General features: G+C 53.3%; 1 protein-coding gene across 1 annotated transcript; it reads right to left on the minus strand.

Annotated features, from left to right (window-relative positions):
* Positions 1 to 3,801: 3,801 nt before the first annotated feature.
* On the minus strand, positions 3,802 to 18,278 carry LEXM (lymphocyte expansion molecule). Its single transcript, XM_045858110.1, is given in 10 exon segments — positions 3,802 to 4,492; positions 5,603 to 5,736; positions 7,309 to 7,425; positions 8,422 to 8,589; positions 10,213 to 10,356; positions 10,518 to 10,655; positions 15,849 to 15,971; positions 16,136 to 16,300; positions 16,724 to 16,811; positions 18,229 to 18,278. Coding segments are annotated over 10 exon segments (1,200 nt in total). The 3' UTR covers positions 3,802 to 4,419.
* Between the last annotated feature and the right edge of the window lie 1,189 nt (positions 18,279 to 19,467).

Here is a 19,467-nt window from a genome sequence, read left to right on the forward strand (position 1 = left end):
AAGACTATTCCCCCACGGATTATTCCCTCACAGTGGAGACTACTAGCTCTCCACTAAAATCCATTCCTCCTTTCCTCGGACACTGCTGGACTACATTTCCCAGCCTCCCTTGCGCTGAAGTGTGTCCTCTAGAAGAACCTGGACAGGGTGGTAAAAACCTCTGTGAGGTTCTGGCTCTGACACCATCTATCAGCTGGATGCAGACGACAGCCAGGCCACAGGCCGTGGCAGAGCCACAAGCTGGAAGGAGCCTGGATCCCTGAGTCACTGGAGATGGCCCATAAACCTGTAGCCTGGCGTGGTTTGCTGTGGGAGCAAGAAATAAAATATTTACTGTAGTTGAGCTACTACATACAGGGGTCTGACACAAATAATGCCCCTTTTTATTACAAAATCATAAGCATGTCATTCTGCAACATAACAGTATCACACTCAAGCACACCATATGACATTTAAGGTGAAATGTTCAAATAAAACAATAAATTATTACACTCATTACCCTACCAACCACATTCAACAGGCTTTACTTCTGTTGGACCCTGTATTTGGGACTACTTGGTAGGGCAATTTAGCTCCCCCCAACTGTTGGAGGGCTGTTAGAATTAAATGAGCAGAGAGAAGAGTTGAGTTCAGTGCAATAAAGTCGTGTGCAAATGCACAGATACACACGGTAGACACTTTCCTAAAATGTCTGTGATGAGGGTGTTCCTTCCTAAAGTCATTTGAGAGGACCCTTTTATTTATTTTTTTTTAAAGATTTTATTTATTTCTTTTTAGAGAGGGAAGAGAGGGAGAACGAGAGAGAGAGAGAGAAACATCAATGTGAGGTTGCTGGGGGTCATGGCCTGCAACCTAGGCATGTACCCTGACTGGGAATCGAACCTGGGACACTTTGGTTCCCAGCCCGCGCTCAATCCACTGAGCTACGCCAGCCAGGGCGAGAGGACCCTTTTAGGAAACTCCTTTTCCAATTGTTCAGTTTCACAAATCTGGGTTTTGTGAATTCTCCATAAAGAGGGAGGGAGACATCTACAATGTTTCTTAAAACAGATTTCATAGTTTAAGCCTTTGATCCCACTTTACATCTGAATCGCACACAACACGCAATGTCCCATTTAATCCTCTCCATCCTGTCACAAAAGCAGGTCCATTTCTATCTCCACTTTACAAATAAGGAAGGTGAAGCTCCAGGAAGGCCAGGTGACTTGCCAGAAGACCACGTGGAAGCGATTCAGGAGTGAGACAGGGATGCAGGCGCACCCAGTCCTGCAGCACCGCGGTGCTCAGAGAGCCCTAGCCGGGCCAGCGGAGGCAGGCGCGCCAGCTCTGGACACGGTGGGAGGAAGCCTTCCCGGGCGGCCAGAGAACCTTTCGCTGCATTCCAGTAGGTGGCTGTCCCTTCTCCGCATGCACAGCTTCTGTAGCAGAAGGTTGTTGGTGCCTCCTGGCCAAGTACTTAAAAAACTGCCTCATTTAAAGCTGTCTCATAGGTGTGTCTTACAAAAGGCAAGCACTCCAAATTTGCCGGCTTTATGGTGACGGTAACTGTCGGTAATATGACAGCTAATATATTTGAAAAATGTACTTCTTCTGTGAGGTAAAAGAGGTCTAACATTTTTATTGCATATTTTTTACCCTTTATTTTGAATTAATTTAGACTCACAGAAAAGTTAGGACGATGGTACTGATTTCCTATCCCCTTACCAGCGTCCCTAATAGTAGCATCTGCTGCAAAACCACAGGGAAGTGGTCAAACCAAGACATTAACACTGGCCTGGTGTTAATTTAACCACAGCCTTTATTTGAATTTCACCAGTTTTAACACTGGTGTTCCTTTTCTTTCTGGAGTCCTTTCTAGGATCCTCCATCACATTTTTCCTTAATGTCTTCCAAACTGTAACAATTTATCAAGGTATAATGAACATGTAGTCAACTGCACGTATTGTAAGTGTGCAGTTTGCTCAGTGTTGACACATGTATGGATAAACCACGAATACTTCTGCATTCGCCTGTTGATGGACATTTGGGGCATTTCCACTTTGGAGCGATTAGGAATAAAGCGGCTGGACCATTGCTGTACAGTCTTTGAATGGACAAGTGCCTTCCTTTCTTGGGGAGATACCCAGGAGGGGAGTGGCTGGATCATCTGGTAGGCGTGTGGTTAACTTTGTATCTCGCCAAACTGTTTTCCAAAGGGGTTGTAGTGTCTTGCATTCCCCCCTGCAGAGTGTGAGCAGGCCATCCCAGCAACCGCACCAACGCTGGGTGTGGCCAGGCGCTTTGATTTCAGCCATCCTAACAGGTGGGCCGTGGTATCTCATTGTGGTTTTAATCTGCATTTTCTTGGTGACTGAATTCTGGATATAAGTCCTTTATCAGCTCTATGATTGGCAAATATTATCTGTTGCTAGTCTTTCCATTCTTTTTTAAGAGTGTTTTTAAAAGAACAAGTGTTTCTCTCTTTTTTGCTTTTTTCTATTTTATTTTATTTTAATCATTGTTCAAGTACAGTTTTCTCCTTTTACTCCCATTCCAGCCCACCCACTCATCCCTCTTCCCTCCCATTACCAGTCTCCCCCTGGTTTTTGTCCATGTGTCCTTTAAATTTGTTCCTGTAAAGCCTACCCATTCTCCCCTGAGTGTTTCATTTTAATGAAATCCAATTGAACAAATTGTTAACTAGTTAAACATTTGGATAAGTAGTTACATTGGTATCTAAGAAATATTTGCCTAACTCCAAATTCAAATATTTTCTCTTATGTTTTTTTCCAGAAGTTTTATAGTTTAGATTTTACACTTAGGTCTATGGTCCAGGTTGAGTTAACCTTTGTGCATGATGCAAGTCTGATTGGTCATGGTTCTTTTTATTTTTTGCATGTCAACATCCAATAGTTCTAGCACCGTTTGTAGAAAACGCCACTCTTTTTACACTGGGTTGTCTTTGCATCATTGTTCAGCATCAGTTGTCCGCGCACGCGTGCGTGTGTGTGTGTGTGTGTGTGTGTGTGTGTGTGTGTGTGTGTTTCTGGGCTCTCCAAGTTCTATTCCTTTCACCTGTCCACCTAAACACCCATTCCACACTGCAGACTCAGGTAATGTTAATTCTGCAACTCCGTTCCTCTTTCTAAAATTTGTTTTGGCTATTTCCTGGCCTCCGTTCTTCCCTGTAAGTTTCAGGATACACTGGTCAACTTGAAACTGTGACTGGGATTGCTTTGAATCCGTCTCATCAACACGGGGTCTCTGACCCACGAACACAGCATGTCTCTCCCTTATTTGGGGCCTTGATTTCTCCCATCAGTGTTTTGTAGTCTTCAGCATACAGAGCTTGTATAATTTTTGCCAAATTTAAACCTGAGTATTGCACAGTTTTGATGTGATTTTAAAGGGCATTTTCAATTTTTGATTATTTATTGCTAGTACATAGAAATAGTTGATTTTGGTATGTTGAGCTTCCTAAAACCTTACTAAATAAGCTGACTTACTAAATCTAATTTGTGTCTAGTTTGGCTTATGGGCTTTTTAAAATTTTCTTTGAGGTTTTAGTATGATTTTTACACAGATTCATGTTGTCTATGAATAAAGACAGTGTTACTTCTTTCAAAACAGTCATTTTTCCATGAGTGAAAAAGAAACTGCTTTTTGTAACACACTCAGGCTCTGGAGGAAGCATCTGGAGTACTTTTCAATCATCATGTGGGTTTATGGCTGAGGCTATGGCGTCCTAGTCTCCCTTCTCTAGGGACAGTGATCTCCTATCCTCCCAGCCAACCTCTCACCAACAGAAAAACAGCTCAAGACACTGCAGCCACTGCCCACAGCCCACCTTTGCCCTAGACGGGTGTGCTTACAAGGCGTGACTCTGGGGGAGGCAGGTACCATTCCAATGGCTGCATATTGCTTACAGACCAGCAAGGGTCCTTATCGCCGGAGGACCTGCCGAGCTTCCAGAAGCATCCTGGGGTGGAGACGGAATACTCCTGGAGGGGACCTTGAGCTGCCTCATGACAGACTTCACACTCTCTCGCCTCTTTTTGGATTTTAATGAACAGGGAGCCAAGGACTTTGACCTTAGATTGGAAGGGTCCCAAAAGTGTCCACCATGTTTCACCCTTTTGGTCCATCTGCTGTCTGGCTCCCGTGTTTATGTCACTGGCCAACTTGAATTCTCAGAATAACTGCTCTCTCTCGTAGCAAAAGGTATCTGGCTCCAGGTGTTCCAGCAGACACCACAACCTCCAGGTAGATGACTCCAGTAAAAGTGATCCCGCCACATCCCCACACCTCTCTTCCTCCCATGCGTTCCCGTGTGTCCTTTCTCCAAGACCCCTCCATTCCCTCTTCTGCTCTCCCGTCCCCAGGTTTTTCTGCAGTCCTTTGGGCCCTCTGGCCACCGCCGGCTGTCCTTCATGCGTGGCTTTAAGGAGTAGGATCTGAATTGTAATCCACAGTTGGAGGGCACTTCCCCTTAGTAAAAGGTGTAAGCCTTTCCCTTTAAAAAGACATAAAAAAAAGAAAAGAAAATGGAACTGTTCCCTTGGAAAAGAGTGCGCCGCCCCCCATCCCTGAAGAGCACCCACAGCGATGAACAGGTAGCTGCTGGCTGTGCTTCCCGGGGGACCCTGCACTGGGTGCGAGGCCAAACCGACGACCTCCAGAGCTTTTCCATCAGAACCGCCTGGTTCTAGCCACCACGCTTGGAACTCAAAGGCAAGGGAGCAAAGCCTTCAAAATCCTGAGGGATAATCATTTCCAACCTAAAATTGTATTTCCAACCAAACTATTGACTAGTTGCACAGGTAAGAAAAAAAATTTTCAGGAATGCAGCCTATCAAAAATGTTACCCCCAATTACCTTTTCTATGGAAGCCACCTACTCAGGGAATAGATCAAAGAGGAAGACACAGGACTATTTCGATAAAAATAAACACTTAAAAGCTGGTTTTCCCTGAGCGCTCTGAGCCCCAGAGCCTGGTCCTCATGCCCTCACCAGGGTTTCCAACAAGTGATCAGCGCTGAGGTGCACGCTCACTCTCGCTTTCCCATTTCTGAAACCGAGAACACACGGCAACCGACGGCCGCTCGGGTCCATGAAACGTGGCAGCTGCTAACATTTGTGACTTGTTTCACAGCTAGCCATGGTATTTCATGCACTTTTTCTTTTGGCTTCACAAAACTTCCTCTAATGCTTTTTACCAGCCCCATTGTAAACACCGAGAAACGGAGATTCCATGGGGTGAAGCCCTGCAAGGCAGAGCCCAGAACATGTGGGCGGTGAGAGGAGGAGTTAGTGGTGATGCCACCCTTCTCCTCACCACTGCTTTAGACAGAGTGTCTCACTTCACTCTCCACAGTCCTCTGCTCATTTGACAGTTGAGGGAAATGACGCTCAGAGAGGTTAAGCGACATGCCCCACCTCACACAGCCAGGAAAGGGCAGAGCCAGGCTCTGAACTCTCTCCACTGCCACAGCTATTTGCCTGGCACTAGGGGCATCAGCTATGTTCCCATGGGAACCAAGCACAAGGTGGGGGAGGACCCCGCCCACCCCAGAGTGAGCCCTTCCGCCCCTGGCCCCTCTGCTGAAGCTCCAGTGGCACTCACTGCATGAACTTGTCCCAGTTCAGGTCTGAGAGGTAGCGCTTGGATCCTCCCAAGAACAAGGACCGATATCGCTGCCTTTGGTCCTTCGTCTCCACCGGCCAGGTGTTGAAGTAGCGGCCCACACCCACAGGGTTCTGCACCAGGGACAGGAGGCAGGAAGGCAGGATGTTAGCCGGCTGGACACCTGGCCCTGACACTTGATCTCAGGCCTCCTCCCCTCCCCCAGGTGCATCTCTACTCCATCTGTTATGGGTTGAACTGTGTCCCCCCCAAAAGATACGTGGAAGTCCTAACCCCCAGTATGCCAGAGTGGGACCTTATTTGGAAATACTGTAGTTGCAGATGCAATTAGTTAAGGTGAAGTTGTACTGGAGTAGTGCGGGCCCTTAATCCAGGGTGACTGGGGTCCTTTTACAAGAAAAGCCAGGAGCAAGATGGCCGTACAACATGGAGGCGGAGACAGGAGGGATGCATTTGCAAGCCAAGGAATTCCAAGGACTGCTGGCCACCACAGCTAGGAAGAGGCCAGGGAGGATTCTCCCCAGCAGGTTTCGGAGGGAGCACAGCCCTGCTGACAACTGGGGTTCAGACTTCCAGCCTCCAAGACTGAGAGGATAAACTCCTGCTGTTTTAAACCATCTTGCACTTTGTTATGGCAGCCCTAGGAAACCAGCACAACATTGCACCCAGACACCTGGGTTGGCCGCAGACACAGGAGGCACCAACAGAGGGTCAGAGAGGAGATGCAACCTGCCCAGGGTGACTAGTGAGGGCAGGAGAATGTCAGGACAGGGACCCGGCCTTCTGCAGAGAAGTAGTGCCAAGGGTGAGCTGGGAGATGTTAGGAGCCAAACACTAGTCCCCTGTGAAGCTGAACTTGCAGCCAACAATGAAAAGGCCTGTTTCATGGGGGAGCAGGCTCCCAGCCGGGTGGGCAGGCAGAGGGCTCCCCAAACTGGGCACAGGCAGAGCTGGGACTCTGGAAACCAGACTTCACTTCAGCCCCTCCCACTTTGGCCAGCCCTGGGACAATGGCACGGTCGTTTGACTCTTTTCTGAACAGGAGATGCAGGCTGGAGGTGAGGAAAGGAAGGATTCAGGGGACTGACCCGCTGGTCCTCATGAGAATCAGGTAGGGCAGAGGTGGGGGAGGCTGTGGGCATGCTGGGGGTGAAGCCATTGCTCAGGGACGTGCGGAGGTGGGGAGGGGAGGTGGGAGGAACGCTGCTCTCTCCTCAGAGGAGTGGGAATGGGGCTTGGGGGTGGGGGAGCGGGAGTGAAATGAGAAAGCAAATAAGCTACAGCCCAGATGTTCCTAGGAGAGGCCTTAAAAAGGTACAGTGGTTCAGAGCCAGGCAGGACAGGGAGATTACATCCCACAGGTGGTGGGGCTGGCTGCCTCTGGGGAGGGGGAGAAGAAGGGAACACTGGGGCTCCTTGCCCAACTGGGCATGAGAAATAGGCCAACTCCACGAGCTGCCCCTGAGGCCTCAAGACAAATTCACAGAGAGAATGGAGGGAGGGGAAGACATTCCAGGGAAAAAGTAAGGGAATGAGTTGGTTCCTGGGTGATGTAGCACAGTAGTTCTCAACATTTGGTCCCTGCAATAGCAGAGAAAAGAGGGGGAATCCGCTCATTCAGAGCCTCAGTTCCCAGGGGCAAGAAGGGTTCGGGAATGCTCATAGCCCCACAGAGACCCACTCACCCAGCTTCCCAGGAGCATCTGGTAGACCCGCAAGCCTGTCCGCTTAGAGGACAGCAGGAATGGTGGCTGGTTGGTGTGTATGTACTTCTTCTCCGGAGGCATCCACATACTGGGACCCTAGGGGTAGGGAATGAAGACTGAGAGCCGGGAGGTCTGGCAGTGGTCAGCTGGGGCAGGGCAGGTGAGGGCTCCCTGGGCCTCCGGCCAAGGACCCTGGAAGGTACACAGCCACCTCCCAACACACCAGGAGCCCACCCTCCAAGGCTGCAGGGTCCTCTGGTGCCCTCGTGAGCCATGATGCCCGTGCAAACCCCTGGCCACTAGTCTGACACCTCTTTCCAGGTTCCCAAGGGCCTCCAGGCCTAGCAGAGTCCAGAGAGATGCCCAGACCCAGTCTGGGGAGAGAAGCCACTCAGACTCCGGAGCTAGACGAGTGGGGCTCCCATCTGCCCCTTCACACCATCGCTGGGGGAGCCTGGGCAGATCCCTTCCTATCTCTGGGGGCATTTCCTTTTGTGAAGTGCAAATGGTAATGGCTCCATGGGGGAAAGCCCCAGAAGGTGCCTGGCCCAGAGCAGGCATTCAGAAAACACTGGTACCCTTTTTCCTTCCCCAGGCCCCACTCCTTCCCAAGCCCTCAGCAGTTCTCTCCAAGGGGGCAGACCCTGCAGGGTGGGGAGGGGTGATACTCAGCTACGGTCAGGGGTCTACTCCGAGGACAACAGATCCGGAGCCTGACACTCCCTCGGCCGGGGCAGATGTGCAGCCCTCGTTCACGCTCTGCCCTGGCCCAGGGTCCCCCTCATTTTCTGAGGGACAAGGTAGAGATCAGTGCCAGCCAGGTCCTTTTGGGTACCAGGCTCCTCACTGTGGGCGCCAGTCCTTGACCTCGTTTAAAGCTCACTGTGGTCTGGTCCCGGTTAGATCAAGTGTGAAAACCAAGGCTGGGAGAGGGAGAGGGCTGCAGCCAGCAGGACTGTGAGTGCAAGGCTGGGACCGGGTGGGTCCGACACCGAGCCTGAGCTTCCCCGTGAGACAGCCAGCCCACCCCACCCCAGCCCTGCGGGAGCGGCACCCTCCCAGAGAGGAAGGCAGGCAGGCCCTGGCAGGGACACTGACTAGTCTTCCAGGACACTGGCTGAGGGTGCACCAGTAAATCTTCTCTGTAGGGGTTGTCGGGTAGCGGGAAAGCTTCGAAAACACCCCACGCTTCTTATAGTGAGGGGAATTAAGTTCTTCCACGAAGCTCTTAAAATCCACCAGTTCCCTGGGCTTTTTTTTCTGTGAAACAGAGCGGGGAAAGGGTATCTGTTATGCCAAGACAATCCACGCTCCCCTCTCTGGACGCTCACCAGCAGTCGGAGGAAAGCGGGTGGCCACACAAGGAGCCATCACTGCCACCCTGCCTGAGGACCTGCTATGGCCAGCCCCACCCCCGGGGAAGACGGAGAAGCATCCCCCAGCCCGGGGCTGGGCTCAGTCTGGCTGAGCCCCTAGCCCCACCCCCTCCCACCGCCACGTGCCCCACCCACCCTGCAATCCAGCTGGAGTTTATCCAGTCCTTCTTTCCTTCACTCCTGTGAGGAACACTTACTGAGCTGGGCACAGCTCTACGCAGGTGTAGTAGTCCAGATATTTAAAAGCCAGGGTGATGGGGGAACACAGAGGACTTTCAGGGCAGTGAAACTACCCTGTGTGACACTACAGTGGTGGGTACATTTGTCCAAACCCACAGAATAAACGAACACCACAGAAAGTGGCGCCTGTGTAAACTGTGGACTTCGGTGAGGGCGCATCAGTGTGGCTGCATGGATTATAACCAGCACTCCACTCTGGGGCGAGGCGCCCGCAGGGGAGGGGATGTGCGTGTAAGGGGGACAGAACGCACACGGGAACTCGGTACTTTCCTCTCAGTTTTGCCGTGAACCTAAACTAGAAATAAAGTCCATTATTTTTTAGATAATAAAAAATTCATTCAGAATTCATTCTGAATGTACTGCATCCAGAATGGACACCGGCTACCAGGCCTGAGGAAGGTCCCGAGGTCCCTGCTGCGCTGGGCAGGCGCACCCCAGTAGCCGGTCAGGGAAAGGCCCGAGGAGCCGGCACCAGGTGGAAGGCTCAGTTCAACGGCTGTTTACCAACGAGCACTCCTGACGCCCTTCACCACAGCACTCACCACCTGGCAGCATGCTACACGGTGTTTTACTCAGGACTGTGTTTCTATTTCCATGAGAATGTAAATGCCAGAGGGGCAAGTCTCCCCTGCACCCAGACTACTGCCTGGCCTAAATGTACACACTGAGCGAATGCATAGCAGAGACAAAACTAGGTGATCACACAAATGCTTAAGTCCAGCTGCTATGAGCAGAAGACAAAGCATGGGGTGGTACCAGTTACACAACAGGAACTTCCTAGGTACAGGAAAGGGAGGATGGAGCTAAAATTCCACCTCAGTTTCCCCTCCTGGCCCTGCAGTTCCCTGCCTTGTTAGTAGTGTGCCACTAACCCAGCCAGCTCCGTGGAGTCTGTGATGTCTGGAAGTGTGTCCCGGACAGCAGGACACCCAGACCTGAGCTGGCAAGGTCCCTGCAGGCTGTGTGGCCAGTCTGCCACCCATCCATCCTCGCACTGTGGCTGTCGGCACTGCCCCTGGAGTTCACGCCAGTGCAGAGGAGTGAGAACTGGCAGTGAAGTCAAACAGACATGCTGGCGTTCAAACCCCAGCCCTGGGCCTTAGCTGTGGTGGGCCAGCCTCAGCGTCCCCTCTAACGCTGCAAGGGAGAAACGTGCAGGACGTGAGGAGGGCCCTGCACAGTGCCTGGCACGCAGAGCAGTGCTCCCAGTGGAGGTGAGGCCTGTCATCCTGCTGGGGAACGGCTCCTGCCCCACCCGGGCACACACCTGCGTGGAGTAGTGTCCATACGGCTGGGGCTTGCTTCGATCACCAGTGAAAATTTCATAGGGGCCGCGGGTGCCCGTGGATCGTTCCAAGCAGGCCTCTATGCCGCTTTTGAGGGTGTAGGTGCATGGTGCCAGACCGCTGCCCTGGAACAGAGCACAGACGCCAGTCCCTGCGGGAGGGCTGCTAAAGCAGGCGCATCGCCCCCTCGGGGTCTTGCTTTCCCCATCTGCACCAGGAGCCTATCCCCAGAACTGTGTAGGAAGGCAGCCAGGCCTGGCCAGGCCTGGCCAGGTGAGGGGGATACCTGATGAGCCAAGGCGGGTGGCTTGTTGGTCATCCTGCACAGGAGGTCCTCGGAATGAGACCGGTTCCAGGCCTTCTCCTCCAGCTTCGTGTATGGGTTGCCCTTCTCGCCGTAATTTCCAGGGCCTGGATAGTAGTTCTGTGGGGGGAGGGGGAACATGAAGGCCATCAGTCCCACTCTTCGTGCTAAGTGCCCCTGAGGAAGACACGCCCCCAAGAGGGGAACAGGATTTTCAGGGACCCTGGGGGTCAGCCACCTCCCAACACACAGCACTGCTGTCCCGCGAGCCTCCGCCGCCGATCAGACCTTCGGGCCCACGCTCCGACTCTTCACCAGGGCCCTCTGCCCAGTCAGCTCATGTTGCCTACGTGGGTCCTTGCGGGTCCCCAGACACATGCCGCTCTGCCAGCCTCCCTGCCTGTGCTTACTGGTGCTGTTTCACTGCTACCCGAAATGTCCTTCCTGCCTTCTCTCCCTTGGGAAATTCTTCTGATCCTGCACATCTTCTCTCCTGGGAATGAAGCTTTCCTTCACCTGTCACCTCACACAGTTGCTTGCTTTGGTGGCCTCTGAAATTCCATCCATTGCACCCATGTCATAGCCCTGCATTTGCATGAAAGGGTCTCACACTGTGTCATGAACACTGATGTGACCAGGAAGGATCCGGAGTCCTGGGTTCGAATCCTGACTCTGCTGCTTCCCAGCTGAGTGATGTTGAGCAGACCACTTAATCTTTCTGAGCCTCATGGTTCACCTTTGTCACATGGGGATAGTAATACTTTCTTCCAGGGTAATGAGGATGAAATTTTTAAAGTATCCATAAAGCCTCTTACACAGTTCCCAGCCCATGGTGGGGCAGCTGTCTTGGAGGGGGCGGGAAGAGGTGAGAAAGGCTGAGAATTATGACTGGAAGGCTGGAATGACCTTCTGGAACTTTGATTGCCAAGGTCGGAAATATGTTCTTTGTAGGTAGTGCGAGGAGAGGCACGCTGCAGTGTAGGTGGGTGGGGGTTCTTGGGCAGAGAACCAGCAGGATATTTGTTGCTACTCTGCATCTTTTGGTCACCAGGGGTCGCTCCCGCTCCACGATCGCTCAGCTCTTCCCACCTCGACTCCTCTAGGAGGAAGAGCCCCAAACCAGGCAGGGCGGAGGGGACAGGGACTCTGTTGGGGGAGTCAGGGCGCTGCGGGCGTCCGAATTGTTCGCCTTCAGAGGAACACAACTGAACGTTGCCCTCTTCCAGAGCCGGGGGTTTCCAGTGTGTTCCACAGAAAAGCCCCAAGGTAGGAAGCTGGACCCCGGCCTCATATTTTAGCTGTTTCACCAGCCTACTATCTCGGTCCTGAAGACAACCAGATGAGATCAAATCAGCGCCATCCACAATTAACAGATGGGGAAACTGAGGCTCCAAGAGGCAATCCTTGGCTCCAAGGCCTCACCTCCGGAAAGGGGCAGCTTGAGGGTTCCAGCTCCAAAACCCAGGATCTTTCCGAGCCCCTACGGTTTGCCAGGCACCGTGTAAGCACCGAGGTAGGAGGGCAGTGAGCGCCACAAGGCGGGGGTGGTGGGGAGAAGGCATTAGAAGTGACTGCTGTAAAAGGGGTGAGAGTAACCTCTGCCCTGCTCCTGGGCCCAGTGCCCGGCACTCTGCTGGCAGAGCCTCACCCTTCCTTCCAGGTCCAGAGGTGTGGCAACACATTTGGGAAACCCCGTGATTTCACTTTATTTTTAAATATTTTACATATTTATTTTTAGAGATAGGGGAAGGGAGGGGGAAGAGAGGGAAAGAATCAGTCGCCTGTCGAGCACCCCCAACTAGGGACCTGACCAGCAACCCAGGCATGTGCCCTGACTGGGAATCGAACCAGCAATCTTTTGGTTCACAGGCCAGCACTCAAGCCACTGAGTCGTACCAGCCAGGGAGAAAGCCCATGATTTTAAATAGAATAGTATGCTGTCAGAGCTTTGGGATCCAGGCAGGAGGAGTGATTAATTCTGGGGGGAGGGGTGCATGGGAATAGAGGAATTGGCACTTAAAGATTTTTTTAGCTGGACCTTGAAGAGTGAGAAGGATCCCAGGAGATGGGTGTGGGGAAGGGGCAGTTCCCCCAGGCAGAGGGGCAAAGGCAGGGAGGCTGGAACACTACTGTGAGGTCAGTTGGGAGAGGTATGCGGGGAAGAGGGTGGGAAGGTCCCTAGAGGCCCCACTGAGGCAGGGTAAGACCTGATTCTGAGGTGTGTGGGTGCTTCGGGAGGTGCTGGCCATGTAGCAGACCAGCGAATCCATCCAGAGTCCACCCCTGGGTTGGGGGGGAGGCAGTGGTCTGGGCCAGGGCAGAGGCAGTAGGGATGAGAGGAGGAGGAGAGAGAGAGGAGGCTGAGAACACAGACCCCAGCGACTGCAGGGGAGCGAGGTGTGCTGGGTTCCTGGCTCTGGCAGCTGGGTGGAGCCATTCCCTGGAAAAACAAGAGATGCTGGCATGTGATGGGTGGGGGCTGCAGAGTTTGAGGTGCTGAGGGACCCCAGGCGGGGGATCTGGAACCATCTGCATGGAGCCTGGCTGGGAGAAAGAGCTCTCCCAGGGGGTGGGGTGCTGGGGAAGAGGAGTTATGGAGAGAAGCTGGCAGAGGAACTTCAGGGCTGCAGAGCCCAGGGTCCCCAAAGCCAAGAGAAGGGAGGGTGCGCGGGGGGGGGGGGAGGCGCAGCAGCACCCAGTGCCAGTGGGGGATGGGCTCAGAAACCAGAGGAGAAGGCATTGCCTTTGCAGGGTTTGACACCCCATCCTCCTTGGGGAAGGAGTCACGGGACCCCAAGGCAGGCACCCACAGCTTTGGGAAGTGATGTTTATAGAGCTGTAGTGTGGCGGGGGGTGGGAGGGGGGGCAACAGTAGGGACCAGAGACCAGAAGAGGCCATCAGGGTTCCAGCCCAGGTCTCACAGCAAGACCACGACTAAGAAAAGCAGGTGTTGGACCTGAGCTCCCCCAGGCACTGCCCTCACACCCCACCCTGCCCCCACCCCCAGCAGCGATGCCGCCTTGAACCACTGTCCGGGGCTGAGCCTGTGAGAGTGACTCAGAAAGGTCATTGCAGGAGAAGGTAGTGGCACCACCAGGGAGAAGAGACAGCCGGAATGGAGGGACCCACCATGGCAGTGTCGCCCTGCTCAGCCAGCACTCCCAGATGCCCCAGAGCTGGGAGCTGGGAACACAGGCAGGAAACACACAGTATCCATTATGTTCCCTCAACTCCTCTGCCCTCGGCTGGGCTGGGCTCTGCCTTTAGGCCCCGCCCTTCCCAGTGAGTTGAGGAACAGTAGCTGAGCCTACAGGTACAGTGCAGTGTTAGACGTGAATGCCTGCATTCAATCCTGCTTCTGTCCCTTAGCAGCTCTGCCACCCTGGGCAGTTCCCAAAACCTTCTGTATTCCAGTTTTCTCATCTAGTGCGTGGAGGTAATGACAGTGCCTAGTTCACAGGGTTATTGTGAGGATTAAGTTAATGAGTACACTGAAGTCCTTAGAACAGTGTCTAACTTATGGTAAGGGTTGTTTGGGGTCAGCTATGACTTCTTCAGACTTGAAGGTGATGACTCATTTTTAAATGCCTGCAGGCAGCCCCTCTCCCTGAGTTGCAGTTACAGCGTCTGAACCTGAAGATGCAGGTGATTGTCCCCTGGAAAAGGGGAGAAGGAATTTCCAGGCCTCAGAGAAAGCTTCCCAGTGGTGAGGTGTCGGGGAGAGGCCCTGGGTGGGGGCCTGCACGTTCCTCACTCGCAGCTGTGCAGCCTGGGGCCAAGCTGCTCATCCTGTCTGAGCCTCCAGGGCCTCATCTGGAGCGAATGCAAAAAGGGAGAATGTTTTGGAGAGCCTGGTACTCAGGAGGCATGCCTGCAGGTCGTCCACAGATAACAGTGTGCCGACTGGGTGCCAGGCACTGCCAGGACCTGAGAGTTCTGCAGTAACTAGGCAGACGTGGTCCACCCTCAGGGGCTGATGTCCAGTGTGGGGAGGGGGAGACACTAAACACGCGACCACAACAGGGACTCTCAGGAAAGGGAGATGTCACCCAGTGGGGCTCAGGTCAGACCTTGGAGCTGAGAGCTGAGGGCTGAGTGGGCAATCTTCAGGTGAAAGGCTACTCAAGGGAGAAGGGCATTTCTGACAACAGGGAAGAGCAGGCGCAGAGCTCTAGCTGCAAGAGTGCGGCACAGGTGAGGAGCTGGGAGAGGGCCGAGTGTGCCCAGCACAGAGGGCGTGAGGGCCTGGGAGGTGAGGCGCTCAGCGAACCACAGCACTCACCTGGTGTGGTGGGATCCCTGCCTTCTCTCTCATGACCTAACTAAGCTTGAACCCCACTCAGTGCCCCCTACATACACACACACACGAGGTGTTCATGTGGGCCCAGCCTACCCCCACCTCCCATGGCCACCGCCTCCCATCTGGACCACTACAGCCTCCAGCCCTCACCCCCAGAAGCAGGGTGTCCCTCTGAGCACATCAGTCAAGCCCTTCCTGTTAAAACCCTGCACTGACTCACACAGCACTTGGAATCAAACCAGAAGCCCCCACATTGCTGCAAGGTCCTCATGGCCGGCCCTCCCTCCTCTGCTCTCTCCCTCCTTGCCCACCCTCTCTGGCCACACTGCCTCCTGCCTGCTGGTCTGACTCAGGCCCTAGTCTTTGCTGTTCCTGCTTGCCCAGCATGCCCTCTCACAGATACTGTGAATCTCAGTTGCTTGTGTCCTGCAGGTTTTGCTCAGATGTCACCTCCTCCCAGAGGCCATCCCTGACCACCCTATAAATTGCTCCTCTGTCACTCTCGGACCCCTTTCCTGTCTCAAGTTTCCTGCTTGATCATATATGACCTGCTTCTTTATTCTGCTGTTTCTAGCACCAGGATGCCAGCTCCAGGAGAGCAGGAACCTTGTCTTCATCACTGCTGGGTCCCCAGGACCAACAACAGTGCATGGCACGCAGTGGGTGCTCCATCATGATTCTCTGGCTGGATGTCTGGATATAAAGATGAATGTGTTTGCTGAGCTCCGAATGTATGCCAGGCTCTCTGCTGGGGACTCAGAGATGAACCAGACCCATCCCTGCCAGCGGGAAACTTCCAGTTTAGTTGGGGGACAGGCGCAGGAATACACGACAGCCAGTGGGCTTGAGGCCGTGGCACTGGGAAGCTGAGGGCTGTGGGGACCCCAGGGAGAGCCTGGCCAAGCCTGGGGAGGAAAGGGGACGAGAGGGGCACTTCCAGCCCCACCCAGCCTTCGGGCTCGAGGAGAGCAGAGGGTGGGAGGGCTCCCACTCCTTTCAGGAGAGCACCTACCCCAGTGGGTCCTCGGAAGCGGGCCTCCCCAGAGCTGAGCAGCCCCCGGGTGCTGCACGGTTTCTGCTGCAGCTGTTCTAAGAAGTCTTTGAAGTTGTAGGAGCCAGGCCCCAGCTTTTCCTTCTGTCCCAAGAGAAGAGAGAAGGTGAAAACCTTACACTTGGGGATGTCCACACAGGAAGGAGCCTGGGGATGATGGTGTTCCTTAAAGGGTGAGCTCTACCTGGGCCCTGGAGGACACTGAGGCCTCCCCCGGAATGGGGAGGGGCACGGCCTAGGGACCTCACCTGCAGCCTCTTCTGTTTCATGATGGTCTAGTACTGGAAGTGAGGCATCTGGGTCAGCCTCGTGGCTTCCTGGGCCTTGGCCCAGCCTGTGCCCATCTCCTTCTTCAGCTTTTTCTTGCTGAAGCAGGTGCTCTTGCAGCCATAGGTCCCAGGTCCTATGTGGGACTGAGTCAGAGCACAGTCAGGGCTAAGGCAGCCGCACGCACTCAGTCCACCCACAGGGCAAGCTCGCACGCAGCTGCCACCCTGACCTGGGCGTGACCTGCCTCTGGGCCCACTGGCAGCACCGAGCCTGGCACCAAGGTGCCACCTTGGCCCCTCCCACTTCAGGGAGGAGTAGTAACTCACTCAAGAGCCCACAGCCAGTCAGCGCAAGAGATGCAAATGGAACCCAGTCTCTGTGGCCCCAATTCATGCTGTTTTCACTAGAGCCCTGTCCCAGCTCTGAACCAGGCTCAATGCCGAGGACTAGGGGCATAGAGAGGTGTAAGGCACATCCCTTACATGGCTCAGCTCGCCCACCATGCTGGGGGACTCCAAGGGCTGAGGCCTGACCATCTGGGAGAGTCGGCAGCTGGGCACACTCACCATATCCACTGAGTACAGCCTGGAGTAGGGGACCTCCGTGAAGGTGCTCATCTTCTTCTGGTTGGGGTGGATAGCAGAGACATCAAACCTGGGGAAGGACACAGACCCAGTGACAGCCCGGGGCCTGGCCCCCAGCTCTGGCACAAGCGGTTCTGGGGTAGGGAAGGCGCTTTTAGAATCAGCCTGTGAAGGGTGAGCAGAGCTGCCCCCACCTCAGGGTCTTCATCCTTCCCGGTTACCTCTCCCTGGACACCGCCCTTGCCCAGTCCCCTCCCCTATGCTGGGAGCCTTTACCCAAAAGCCGTTTTCTCAGTGCAACCCCACCCCACCCTCCAGCACTCACCAGGTCCTCCTCCCAGCTTTCTTTTCCTCTAGCCCTGATCACTACCCAACATTGTATACATTTTTCTTTTTGGTTTATTATCCATTCCAAACTCCCTACCCCACACAAATGCAAACCCTCAGTCCAAGGTTTTGCTAATTGTTGTCTCCCCAGATGCTACAACTGTGCCTGATTACACAGTAGGTGATATATGAGGGGGGACCCCCAAAAAATCCCAGAAACATCTTCTGGAAGGTGGTGGCCTCTGGGTAGTACAATCAATAAGTGTTGTAGGAAACCCATCCATATCAGTGTACCAGCTGGCGTTGCTGTGAGAGGCGGCGTTCAACTTAGGTGGAATTTTTCTGAAGACTCAACGTATTTGTCCATTTCATGATGGGTGATTACAGGCACACCTGCCCAAACCTCACTGAGTGTTCAGCAGTTCTTGGCCAAGAACGGAATTGACCCCCATGCCCACCCTCCCTATTCACCAGATCTTACCCCAAGCAACTATTGTTTCCCCAATGGAAAATTCCTCAAAGGGAAGCATTTCGCTGATGTGGGTGAGGTAAAACAAAAAACAGCAGAAGCACTCAAAGGCGTCAAAATCAACAAGTTCAAAAACTGTTTTGAGCAGTGGAAAAATGTCTCACAAGGTGTACAGCATCAAACGAAGAGTACTTTGAAAGTGACTGAAGTTTAAATGTGAGAATAAATACACTATTTTTTACAGATAAGTTCCGGATTTTGGGGGGAGAGATTATATATACATATCCCCCAAATCATATATCACCTGTATCAATTATATCATTCATATATATGAGTATAAAATAGGTGGTGTGCATATGTATGTGATATGAATATACATATACGTACAACTCAGTATCACATGTACGTATGAATAAAGAGACACCTGGGCTGAAACCCTACCCAGCACTTTTAAGCTGAGTGACTTGCAGTGGGCCAGGCTACTCGACCTCTCTGAGCCTGGCACCTTACAGGTGCTTTTGAGATGGTTTTAAATAACTTAATAACGGTGATGAACGGACTTCTGGGCCGGGAAGCGCAGCAGATATGAGGCAGAGAAAGTCCAGCCCCCCTCATACAGCTCCCCCCTCCCGCAGGCTCCCGCCCTGCTTCGAGGGCCCTCTCTCCCTCCAGTCCTCTAGCCCAGCCCCACCTGTGGCTCTGCACCCCGAAGGGCGCCCCGCTGAACCGCTTCACGGCCATGGTGCTCGCTGGCCAGTCCCCAGCAGCGAGGCCCTTCCCTCTTGGCGGGAGTCCGGCGGGACTTCTCCGCACAGCGGGTCCGCGTGGCGCTGCCACAGCAACCGAGCCTTGAGATTTGTGATTCGCCAGACAGCCGCGGCCGCGTCTCTGCCGTCTCTGCCGACACGGCTCCCGCGCCGGCCTGCCCGTGCTGGGCCCTGACTTTTTTCTTTAATTTTCTTTTTCCTTTTTCTTTTTTTAAAGCCTTTATGTATTTATTTTCTAGAGAGAGGAGAAAGGAGGGGGAGAAAGAAAGGAGGAGAAACATCGACGGGTGAGAGAAACCTCCATCAGTTACCTCTCGCATGCCTCCACCCAGGGCATTCGGCTGAGACCCAAGGAAGGCCTGACTTGGGTAAAGATGGCACCTGGTTCCTCCTCCACTTGGAGGAGAGAAGGAGAGCCAGAGGGGGAAGGCACGAATAAGGCTGCAGAGAGGGAAGGAACGGTTGAAAAGGTAGAGTCAGGACTCATCCTCCTTCAGACATCCCTCAAAAACACACTCATCTCGATCTGCAGAGGCTGTACAGGGTGCACGGGACCCACATGAGGTCCCAGTCCTGAAAATCTAGTGTGAAAAACAATGACCACAAAGTGTAGCCAGGCCTATGAGAGAGGAAGGTCTGTGACCCAGCCTGTGGGTGGGTAGATCAGGGAAGGCTTCCTGGAGGAGGAGGATCCCAAACTCATCACTGAAGTATATGTATGACCTACTAGGTAAAGAAAGCAGTTGAGATTATGTGCTCTCCTCTCTCCTCCTTGTTTATCTGGGACAGCAAAGAGCTACATCTCATTTATGATGACAAGACGTAAGTCAGAAATAGGACTTCCTTTGCATCTAGCCCATGGTGGAACTGGACTGCTGGGGCAGTGGGTCTCCTTTCAGGCCCCACCCAATGCCCTTCTGACATCCAGTGTAGCATTTTTTTTAACATTTTATTTATTTATTTTCAGAGAGAGGGGAAGGCAGGGAGAAAGAGGAGAGAAACATCGATGTGTGAGAGAAACATCAATCAGTTGCCTCTTGCAAGCCCCCAAATGGGGACCTGGCCCACAACCCAGTCATGTGCCCTGACCAGAAATCAAACCAGTGAACTTTTGGTTTGCAGGCTGGAGCTCAATCCCCTGAGCCACACCAGCCAGGGCCAGT

The sequence above is a fragment of the Phyllostomus hastatus genome, unplaced genomic scaffold (assembly GCF_019186645.2).
Source record: "Phyllostomus hastatus isolate PE091 unplaced genomic scaffold, TTU_PhHast_1.1 phas_contig_147, whole genome shotgun sequence".
Classification (NCBI taxonomy): Eukaryota; Metazoa; Chordata; class Mammalia; order Chiroptera; family Phyllostomidae; genus Phyllostomus; species Phyllostomus hastatus.